We start from the raw sequence: 11,945 nt of genomic DNA, 5'->3' as shown, positions 1-11,945 counted from the left end.
ATCCCGACGTTTACTAGGCAGATGGTGTTTACAGGGTGGTTTTCCATTGCCTTCCCCTGTCATCTACACTTTACCCCCAGCAAGCTGGGTACTCAGAAGGATAGAAGACTGAGTCAACCTTGAGCCGGCTACCTGAAACCGACTCAGGTCATGAGCAGAGCTTTTGACTGCAGAGTTGCAGCTTACCACTCTGTGCCACAGGGCTCTCTTGCTCTAACCACTACACCACACTTATTCAACCAGCTGCTATCAGAACAGCAGGACAGAGCTAAATAATTGCCGTTCCACTAGAAGCAAATGCCCTTGTTTTAAAATCTTGATACGCCCATCATTCTATATCAGCTACGGTCACAGTAGCCAGAGCTCACCTTCATGTCGTCCAGATTAGCAGGGAGAGTTCCTGGTTTGCCTACTGGAGCGCTGCTGTTTTGTCGCATCAACCCGTTAGAACTGGAAGAGACAGAAGAGGTGCTGCTGACAGGTGCAGAGAGACTACGCACGGGCGGGGGGGCATTACTGCCGCTCTGCTGCTCTCCGGGAGGCCTGAGGGGGAAGGAAAGGGTGGACTGAGTATTCCATGGCGGAGCTGATCCTAAAGCCCCCCTTCCCCACCTGCCAACGGGAAGCCAACACCTGCTGCAGGTCTCTTCCAAGGTGTCGGCTCACCAAACACAGCAAGTGCATATGTTCCTGGCTTGGTGACTGCTTGGAAAGTTCATTTTGGCAGCTTCAGTGTGTGCTGCTTGCCAGCAGTAGTGGACTGCGTTTCTTATTATTTTGCTCAATCACCCATAGTTTGCTCATTGTAAAAGTAAGATGTACTGCAAAATTAAGCAGAAAGCTGTATGCTGAATCAAATAGGCTGATAAGCTATATGCTATCAGATGAGCAGCAATTGGCTTGGATTCCCCCTAGAATTTCCACTGGCACAGGTGTGGGGGGATAATTTGCATTGATTTCCCCTCCTCCTGCAGGAGATCTCTAATTTTTCTCCAGCCATTCGTGGGAGGAGGGAATTGATAAAATTTGCTTACCCTGCTTGTGCCCACAAATATGCTAACTGGGACTGAAGTCACTTCCTGTTACTGGGCACCTCCAATTAAATACACTAGAGGTTTTATTTATAATTGATGGAGATTCTGGCAGAGTGGCAAGGACACAAAGTAATACCACCAGACACTTCTGAAGGGCTTACAAACATTGTCCCCCCCAACACCCAGCATAAACTTTCAAACCCTACTGACGGTTTTGCCCAACTTCACCACTTCTTTGTAATTCTGCCACATTCACATAATGAGATCATTTTGAAAATGGCAAGTTATGCACCTTTGTAGTTTTGGGATGTGAGGGAATGTGAGTGACTACAAGGGTGAACAGTCTTCAGAATGAGAGGAGAACAGCAGGTGGTGCGGCATGACCCACTCCCCGTGCCCCCATTTGGCAGCAAGCCCCCATTTCCTGCTGAAGATGAAAGAACAGCTAGATATCTATAGCTCTGATTCCCATGAAATGGAGAAGGACAAACAGCAGGATGCGAGAAGCCGTACTTTGGTGGAGCTGGCAGGATGGTCTGATAGTTGTAGTGCTGCTGCTGCTGCTGATTCAGAATCTGGAGCTGCAGAAAGAGCTGCTGTTGCTGCAAGATTTTGGCATAAGAGGAATCCATGGGAGGGGCTCCTTTGTCTTGCTTTTGGTCCGGTGGGATATACTGATGGTATTTCAACTTCTTGACTTTCTGCTTCGGTTCCTTGGATTTCTTGCTACGCTGGGATTTCTCACAGGAGGACTTGGACTGGCTTTGCTATTTTGAAGTCAGAAAACAGAGGGCTCAGATAAATGCCAGAGATTATGATAGTAAGAATAAAGGGCGCAGAGACAGTAATGATTGGCCTATTCATCAGGTTGGTTCCATACACCAAGTCCCTTTAAGAGATTTTTAGGTGCAAGATACATAGAGAGATTCTCACCTCTCTTTTCACTAAAATAAACCAGATTCTTCAATTTAAAAAATGCCGATTACATAACCATACAAAAATATGTTGCATGTTAATGGTTTGTTCTGAAATACCATTAATTGACATTTTCGGCAGAATATAACATTCTTAGCAATTCTCTAAGAGCCATTTTTTGTCCCATATGTAGGATGCGGAATATTAATGATTCTACCAATAGATTACTAGGCTCACAAGAGACCAAAAGGGCTACTGTTTCAGAGAAGGCACTGATATATATTGTCCAACACATACTTAAGAGGAAGAATTTCTTTCTTACCCCAAGGCTCTATCACCACCAAAGAGTTATATTTTTTTTGGACTGGCGCCAATGGAGAGCACAGACAAGTTCACAGGCTTAATTCCTCTTTTAAGTCATTACTTTGTAAATGAAGAGTCAGTGAAGGGAAACAGCGAAGACCAGCCTACTCAACATCTCTTGCTGAACCCCTAACAGAGTGGATTTCATTACTGCCCTCGGTTTTTAACCCACGTGTTAAGCTCTGCACGAAGGCTACCTTAATAAGGGCTGGGAGCGGTTTGGCAGCAGGAGTCGCAACTCCATTGGTGAGATTAGGAGGCACCGGAGGCGGAAGCGGCGGCAGGGGAGTTGGTGGCTGCTCAAGCAGGAAAGGTGCATCACAGGGATCTGCACTGGTTTTCAACTGAGACACAACCTGCAAAAGTAAACCCGAGTCCACAAATCCATATCAACAGGGTGCCACAAGGTAGACATTATTTTATGGAGACAACAGCGTAGAGATTACGGATGCATTCGGACCAGAAAAACAAACAAAACGCCTTGTTGGCAACAAAAACAAGCCAGGAATTAGCTGGGCTCACGTCCCTCTCCCCCTTCCCCTTGATGCTGCACTCAGACTAAAGACATCCTTGGGTCAGAACTAACAACTGCTTGCTGTGATGTCCAAACTGGCTGCTTTAACCATCGAGATTTTTTTTTGCCTACAAACCACAACTAAATCATTGTATAAACAGGTTGGTAGGCAAGAAACAAATCATGCAAAAAAAAGAAAAGAAAACCATGATTTGTTAAACTGCCCAGTTTAGATGTAACAACACATCTGATTAGTTCTAAACTAGCCAATCTTCACTCTGAAGCCTAAGGACTTCCTGGTTTGTTCTCCTCACAAACCACAGTTTGCTCATGGTGCATAAAGTGACACAGGCCTTTATTTTTTACGTTTTGCTTCTCAGTCACAGATTTACACCTAGAAATAAAGTTCTATGAGCAAACATGGCTCCCAGTATCAAAGACCAAGGACAGGAGCCCAGTCCTTTCCCCAGCTAAGTTATCAGTACGCATCCAAATCCACTTGTTGTCCTCCACAAATTAAGCTGTTAGTAGCATTTTAAGATTCAGGGTTATTAGAGGTTTTTGGTTTGTTTGTTTTTAAAATACATTATCACCACTGATCATTTGCCTGGCATTTTTTCTCCACCATTCAGGGCACCAGTGTTGCTTGAGAACACGGAGGCCAAGGAGTGCCACAGGAGCCAACACTGCACATTCTCACCTGAGCAGGGGATACCACTGTGGGGGTGGGAAGCGACTCGCTAACCCGAGCTTCCATTGGGGATGGCACAGACCCCTGGGATTCATGGCTGGCTGGCTGCTCTGGGGACAGGGCATCACTGCTGTCCTCATCGAAGGAGGAATTATCTGCTACCTTCGGGTAGTTTACTTGCCCCACTGAAAACAATAAAAGCCAAGTTCATTCACCAGACAACAGATGATAAGAGTCAACTGCAACTAGTATGAGATACATCTGGACCATGGTAAAGAAACTTGGGAATGAAAAGGAAGCAAATGTTAGGCATCTCCTTCGCAAGACATCTCCTTGATGATGGAAATCATCAATGGACAAGAAATGGTTTTGATTAACAGAAAAATTCATCTTGTGCCTCTGTGTAGCAAATGGAACAACCTTTTTGTGATATCCAGGCTTAAGGCCTGACTCTGAGATGCCCAGATCACAAAGAACAAACTCGCAAGTAAGCAAGCACTGGAAATCTTGCACCCATTTTTGAAGAAGGTGTCAAAATGGATTATTGTTCTCCATATCAACTATGCTAAGTAATTATTTCTTTAGTGTCCAAAGAAGTTTACAGACTTCTATGAGGAAACAGAAGCTCCTTCACAACTACTTGCATTCTTCTGACATTCTCCCCTCTTGAAATCACAACAGAGAGGTCAGTGACAGTGCCCACACAAGCTGAGAGGCCTCGACTGCTATTAGTACTTGCAGATTCTGCACAGAACAAAAAATATTCCAGTACTTTCCTCACAAGTTCCTTCCTGTGAAATAGGGTAGGGGTGCAGACAAGATCTTTTTCATGGGTGAACCATCAGCAGAAACACTGCCCACAGACATAAAAGGCATCAGGAACATTAGGTAAACCAAGGCCTCTAGAGTTCCTCCATAACAGGCTTATTTGTGGCACTTTCCAACCTTGTTCCAAATAAGATGCAGGGACTCAAGTTAATACACACACACAACTATTTCTGCCTATTAATTTCTGAAGGATAATATAGAAACCTGCACAAACCACTCTATAAAGAAGAAATCAGCTACTCATGTCATGCAGTTCCTTAACCACCTCTCCTGCCCTGGGGAAGGCGTTCACTCCCAACATTGGTCAAAATTTGTTCTTCAAGGATCCAGTATTTTGCTTTCATCTTTTCCCCCATCGGCTCACTTGTGTCTGCTGTCTTCTTTCCCTGCTTGGCCCAGAATCTCTCAGATTAATGGCTGCTAAAAAGCAGACAGATTTTCAGGTAAGAAAGCAAAACGCAGAAGAGGAAGAAGATAATAAACTGCAGTTCCCGAGTCATGGAGAGCAACTATGTTCCTGCTACTTCAATAGCTTCACTATAAACTTGCTTGGAGAAGAGTGTTTTGAATTTCTAACTGAAGTTGTAACTGAAACTATTTTGTTCGACTTCTAACTAAGGCTATAGACAGAATAAGCACTTCCACGTATTGGGAATGGTTTGCAACGTGCCATTATCTCCAACACGTACACACAGACCTCTTCTTGCCACCAACCTTACCAATGATCGCTTCCTTCAGGCTAGATTCCACAGGCAGAATGTTCTTCTCCACCAACTCCATGGGACCTGGCCGCTGCGCAATCTTCTCATTGAGATCGTCAGCCAGTCTGGCCCTCTTCAACTTCAGCTGCTTGGCCTGCAGGGAAGGTTCAGCAGATGTCTCTGCTCGAGGGAAGCAGCAACAACATGATCAGTATTTTAAGCGCAAGACCCAGAGATGCAACCACAATCTAACCCTCTTCTGGAGCAGACCTTGGTCTCCAGAATAAACTGGAGAAGCTCAGTCCCCCAGCCCAACTCAACATGAATGAGTGTCTTTCACCATAACAGAAGCCCTGTGTGTTAGAAACAAATACCCAAATAAGTCACAGCATTCAGAAGCTTATTAAAAAGAAATAAACTGCTCAATCCTATTCCAAATTGATCCTTTTACACACACACACCTCACTTAAACACTTTTAGCAAGATCTCCTGCTCAGGAAGTAACCAATGACGCTTCACTTTGTCTTAGCCCTTTTCCCCACAGCTATCTCAGGAAGACCACAGGGCAGGTTTTTCTAAAGCAAAGGTATCGTTTTTGCCAACAATGCAAAAATAACAAGTTACATTCCTGGAGAACCTGTAAACCAATGTCCTGTGCTAGGTCTACTGCTGCAGTTCTCTGCCAGGATTGCAGAACAGTAGAATGAAATAAATGACATACGCATCATGAGCAGTTTAGACACTGGTCCTAGATGAGTACCAAGTTTGTTTGAATAAGTAGCCTGTCAGACCTATAATTGCTTAAGCATACATCATAAGCACATGCGGACACGGAAACATCTTTTGTGAGCAAGGCAGACAATCTTATCTGCAAGATTGCGCAAAAATAAGTTCTGTCTCACAGTCCAATTTCCAGGCCCTATTCATTCGTCCCCAACTGAATATAAACAAGGGGAATGAATGCCACATCAATAGCTGTGAAGTGGGAAAGTTCACCATACTAGCTGCCCACTGAGGACCATACCTTCCAGGATGTGCATTCTCACCAACTCTGATCTCTCTGGCCGGGACCGGATCTTCCGTTTCAGGTAGTCCTCTGTCTGCAAGACAAACAACACGCTGATGATCCCAAGTAGAGCAAACAAGCAGCCTGAGAATTTAATAGCTAAAAAATGAATATTGGATTGATAGACATATGGCAACAGCTGTTACCTCAGGCTCTAACAAGGCCTGACACTGGAGAACGCAGCAGGCAAAGAACCATCTCACCCCCAGGCTAGGCAGGTTGATTCTATAGCACTTAACTAGAAAACCTGAGGAAAATAGGTTACCAAACTTAAGAGCCGAGTGTTGTTTGAGATGCTTACATTGTAATATATTAAATGCCTGTTTCCAAGATGTTTTTGAAGGGGAAAGAAGGAATTTGTTGATAGGAAAACTCAAGCAAAACCAGTCCCATGTCTTGAAAGACCAGTCTCCATACAGTTCATTGGGCAGCAAAGTTTGAATTGTTTCACCCAGGCTCCAATTCTAATGGCTTTACATTTAAAAAAATTGTCCAGTGGCCAAAGCATTCAGAATAATGCAATGGTTGGAGAACTGGACTAAGATCTGAGAAATCCAGATTCACATCCCCAAACTACCATGAAGCTCACTGGATGACTCTGGCCCAGTCACTCTCTCTCAGGCTAACCGACCTTGTCGTAGGTATAAAATGGGGAAAGGAGACCCATATGTACTGCCCTGATCTCTTTGGAGGAAGCATGGGCTAAAACTGGACTTTCAGATAAAAATGTACTTCTCATCCAGCTCTCCAGCATGTCCTGAGATCTCAAAGGAATGGCACCTGTGTTTGTGTGTGTTAAGTGCCGTCAAGTCGCTTCCAACTCATGGCGACCCTATGAATCAATGTTCTCCAAAGTGTCCTATCCTTAACAGCCTTGCTCAGGTCTTGAAGTGGCTTCCTTTATAGAGTCAATCCATCTCTTGTTGGGCCTTCCTCTTTTCCTGCTGCCTTCAACTTTTCCTGGCACGATTGCCTTTTCCAGTGACTCTTGTCTTCTCATAATGTGACCAAAGTACGACAGCCTCAGTTTAGTTATTTTAGCTTCTAGGGTCAGTTCATGCTTGATTTGATCTATAACCCAGTGATTTGCTTTTTGGCAGTCCATGGTATCCATAACACTCTCCTCAAACAGCACATTTCAAAGGAATCTACTTTCTTCCTATCACTTTTCTTCATTGTCCAACCTGTGTTTAACTTCTTAAAAAAAAAAAAAAAACAGAACCAAAATCTTTTCATTTAGTTTCTGTTTTATCAAGCCAATGCAGCAGGCACTGGAGGAATCAAGAAAATTGCAAGGCGGGTAAACAAGGCGGGTAAAGAGGGACACTATCTCAGGTCAAGGGCTTTGGGTTTCAGGCTCTAATTCTCTTGCTGATATCACTCACAAAGGGAATAGGAGACACAGAAACTATCATGTCATAGCTCAGATGGTGTGCAGGTTGGAAAAACTGAAAAAACCCCAAGAGAAAATCAGTGGCTTAGATTAGAAGGACTTCAGAACCAGATTTAGAAGACACTACAGATGCCTGCTGTAATAACCCTTAAAAGAATTGATAGCTTACCCTGGCCCGTTCCAAACTTCTCCTCTGTTCATGAAATGCAGCTGGGCTTTTCAGAGCTGTTGAGAAGACAGCAATGAGTTAATTGAACAAGTTGGCCCCTCTTGCTTCAAAATGTGACCCCTGCTACCTTAAAGTCATCCATCAAGGTACAGGGAGTGCTTCCTGCATATGCTTAGCATGTGGACCAGGTCATTAACTGATGTAAACCCACATCTTGATGTTTGGCCCACCTAAACCAGCTAAGAATGTAGCCCACTTTCAAAGATTGTTAGGAACAATCTATGTTTAAAAAGATACGCTATTGTTTAAAATAAATGCAATCTTTCCTCTATTTGTTTGCCAAAACAAATGGCCACCACACAATTTCATGGGGGACAGAACAGAATGCTTTGGCACCACGCCGCACAACACACAAGATGCATAAAATCTGCTGACATGCCTGCACTCACACAACATACAACTGCATGTATTAGGATGATTCCCCAATTTGATTTAATAATTTACAGTAGACCCACACAAAAAAGGGAGGAAAACAAGCCAAGTAAGAATATTCATCTACCCACACAAAAAAGGCAGAAAATCTAAGGAATTGCTTTGATTCACAGGTCGTTTTCCTCCCTCTCCCTCTCTCTCCCCTCCCCTGGAGCACTGCCAAGCAGGCCTTATTTTAAGACACTGCTCAGTTGCTGCCCAGAACTGTACAACTCTGGAAGGACCCTTTGGGAAGGCTAGATTCCAATAAGTTCACTAATAATACTGATGCCAGCCAATGCCGCTTTCCTCAATATGTTACGGTGGTGAACTTCAGCCATTAAGATTAATGCATTAATCCTTAATTGTGCATTAAGGATTCCAACAGAACAACAACAAAAAGATACAAACAGTAACAGCTAGAACAGTTTGCATAGCATATATGTAACCAGAGTAATAATTATAACAGTATGCCAAAACTTGCCCTGATCTAGACTGGACTAAAGATGCCCAAAGAGAAAATGTGGACTGGAGACATTTTCATGATATAGCCATAAATCGCGCAGGCACTGCGCTTGAAATATCTACAGGGCTATGGTCTCTTATCTGTTACAAATCCTCCACATTCCATAACAGTGAATTCGTTTTTTAAATAAGTCATTACATATTAACTGGAAGGGGTTTCAGTAGATCTTTTCCACAATGGACAGGGAATAACTACACCCTCCTCCTTTGTTGTGTTTGTACATTTATGTGTTTTACACATACACCCACATATCCATATCATGTTTTAATGCCTTGTTTGCCACCTTGGAGACCCTGATTTGGTGGAAAGGCCACCAAATATTTTAAATAAATAAATTTATATACCAAGCCACTTACACACTCTTAATTTCATTTATGTGTGCACTACAGACTTAATAAGCTTTTGCCTTTTTCTGCCAGGAAGACACTTTACTGATTACAACACATCTGTAAGAGCATCTCTTACAAAATGCCAAAGCAAGAGGCATTCTGCATTTTCAAACACTCTATAATATGGGTGTAGCAACACGGGCAACATTACTATCAAGAATGATTCTAGTTAGGATCTTGGACCTATCTAAACAAATTAGCTGCTGTCACCTGCACAGTCTGTTATACACTGATCCATCATCTTAAGCAGCTGTCCCTTTCAACGTACAAGTGTAAATTAGGGAAGAGCAGTTGACAATCAGAATGAACATGTCAGGATGGACCTATGGTTTCCATTCAAGGAAATGGAAACCATAGGTCCATCTTGCTTTTGAGAAGACCAAATCCTATAGATACTTTAGTATTAACAGGCTTCCAAGGTGCATTATAAAGTCCCAGTTTGATTGCTGGTGGTGGAAAGTGCCAACAAGTTGCAGTCGACTTGTGGCAACCCCACAGGATTGTCAGGGCAAGAGACATTCAGAGGTGGTTTGCCACTGCCTGCCTCTGTGTAGCAACTCTGGACTTCCTTGGTGGTCTCCCGAGCTGAACTGTTCAACCATTATAATCTGGTTTAAACCATTCCCAGACTTTAAAAGCCTTTACTAGCAAATGAAGATGTTGGACTGTGAACCAGCAGGTACCCTCAAAGGGCCTAAAAAGCCACTGAGGTAAAATACAACAGACTCTTCCTTTAAATTTCTGTACCTTGATTTACCCCATCTGAGCACTGTATCATTTGACAATAAAAATAACAAAGATAATTTTATGTTTCCCTGTATGCATTTTTATTCATAATGGTTTTTGAGTTCAAAATACAGTATTAGACTAGTAGTTCACTGCACACGCGACGTTTAACAGTTCTGCCATTCTTCTGAGGTACATGTAAGGCTAGGTGGCTGGAAAAAGGTGCCAAAGGACTCTCCTCAAGATGCCTCCACTACGTGCCCCTCCCCTACCAGATTTTTAGAACGTCTTGGAGGCACAGGGAGCAGTAACCAGTCTGATATGCAGCCAGAGAACTTACTGACTGAAAGCTTCTGTGTTCTTTCTGCAGGGTTTAGGGAAGAACACAGGGCCCAAGTATACCTACCTGATGAATGCATGGGGGGCAAATGGGAGGAGATTCAGTTCTATTTCTCTAGAATTGTTATGTACCACAGCAAAGCATGCAACTGTCTCAGTGTTTCAGCAATAAAAAGGAATAATGGCTAATCACACTGCCCTGTCCGCCACATCCTCTGCAAAACCCTGCAAAACCCTGCTCGGTGTGCCCCTGCTTTTGGAGGGAAGATGGGCGGCAGCCAGAGAAAGGGTTGTTTCAGTGGTGGCATCTTGTCTGTGGGATTCCCTTCCTGATGAGGTTCTTGAGGCCTACACTACTTTCTTTTAGGGTAAATCTGCGTTTATCCAGGCTTCTAGTTAAGGGTTTAAAAATCAACAACATTATTTTACACTCTGTTTTAGTCTGAACAATATTTAAGACTCATTTGAGGCTGTTGCACGTTTTGTGTTGTTTTAGGGTCTTCCTGTGGTTTTTGAATGCTGGGTTTCAATAGAGTTATGGTGTTTTATTTTTTTTCATGTCTATTATTGTAAGCCGCCTTGGGCAAGTTTCCTAGAGAGGTGTCATAGAAATTTTCCAAATAATTCCATACATACACAAATAACCAAGATATTGTCTTTTAGTGAACACCCAGAGGCAGTTTTTAGCCCGATTCATCATAATCTCTCATGGGTATTTCTTCAGAAAAACAGTCTAGTTTGTACTTCTCTCCAGTTTGTACTTCCCTCCAGTGCTGGCACTAAGACAAAGCACAGAACTTGCATAATTGACCTCTGAAAATGCCAAAAGGGAACAAGTCTCTCTTTACTTCCACCCTACCATTCTCTTGGAAGGAAATGATGTCTGAAAAGGATCACTGCAACAGTATCAGACTTCATCCAAACTAACTAAACAGTGTACATTTTTCTTGGCTGCCTAAAAAGTACATAATAAATGTCCTGGAACTGTCAAACAGTTATACCACGTCAATTACAAAGCCGAGATACTTTTTGCAGCACAAAGCCTTAAAATGTAATCTAGATGCAAGTAGCCATATTTACAAACTGCAGAAACCCACCCTAAATGACTGTCAAGAAACGAACTGTCAATATTTTTATTTTTTATTTTTAAAAAGTTTTTGATCTTCAAGATTACGGAGAAGAACTTGAAGACATGTTAGAAGCTGCTGCCAAGACTCAGTATCCAGATACAAGATGTCTTGGTCAAATTAATAGTTAAGATGTTCATTTAAAATTTAAAATTCTGCTTTGTAGAGTGCCTATTTTGTTGACGAGGCTTTGCAGAAAAGGCAAAATATTGGTGCTGGTTTTATATGGACAAGTAAAAAGCTGAGGATAAATCTAAAAATGGCCCAGGATAAATGGGGAAAAGGAGAACGGAGCCTTGTGTACTCACCGTGACGGCTCCTTCTGTTCTGGGTTGAAGGGCATCTTGTCTCATTAGCTCGGCGAGTCCGTAAACTGGGTTTCCCGCCCAGGGAGACAGGAAGCGGAAGAAGAAAAAATGTTTGGTCCTGCCTCCCTGGGCACGTGATGATAATACCCACGGATCAAGATGCCCTTCCACCCAGAACCGAGAATGTGGAATCTTCAGCTTAAGACTGAACTATTATGTAGCCAGGCTAGAACAGTTAAACTAACTGGGTATAAGACAGCAGTGACTTATCTATTAGTCAAATAATCTTATATGGTTTACTACGGATTAACAAAGCTAAAAGTAAAAAATATTACAGTGATAATGATCCTCTGTATTAATAAATTTAAGTACAGCAGAAAAATTA

At 42.8% G+C, this 11,945-nt stretch overlaps 1 protein-coding gene across 1 annotated transcript in view; it reads right to left on the bottom strand.

The window, feature by feature from the left end:
- Positions 1-11,945, bottom strand: part of MRTFA (myocardin related transcription factor A) — a 139,962-nt gene that overhangs the window by 6,860 nt on the left and 121,157 nt on the right. Inside the window, exons 5-11 of the mRNA XM_056846548.1 lie at positions 7,675-7,730; positions 6,071-6,146; positions 5,065-5,226; positions 3,527-3,702; positions 2,510-2,668; positions 1,548-1,801; positions 369-543 (exon numbers count right to left, since the gene is read on the bottom strand). Of these exons, the coding sequence (XP_056702526.1) occupies positions 369-543; positions 1,548-1,801; positions 2,510-2,668; positions 3,527-3,702; positions 5,065-5,226; positions 6,071-6,146; positions 7,675-7,730 (1,058 nt within the window). The remainder of the gene's footprint in view (positions 1-368; positions 544-1,547; positions 1,802-2,509; positions 2,669-3,526; positions 3,703-5,064; positions 5,227-6,070; positions 6,147-7,674; positions 7,731-11,945) is intronic.

The sequence above is a fragment of the Euleptes europaea genome, chromosome 3 (genome assembly GCF_029931775.1).
Source record: "Euleptes europaea isolate rEulEur1 chromosome 3, rEulEur1.hap1, whole genome shotgun sequence".
Taxonomy (NCBI): Eukaryota; Metazoa; Chordata; class Lepidosauria; order Squamata; family Sphaerodactylidae; genus Euleptes; species Euleptes europaea.
This window is presented reverse-complemented; position numbering and strand designations above follow the sequence as displayed.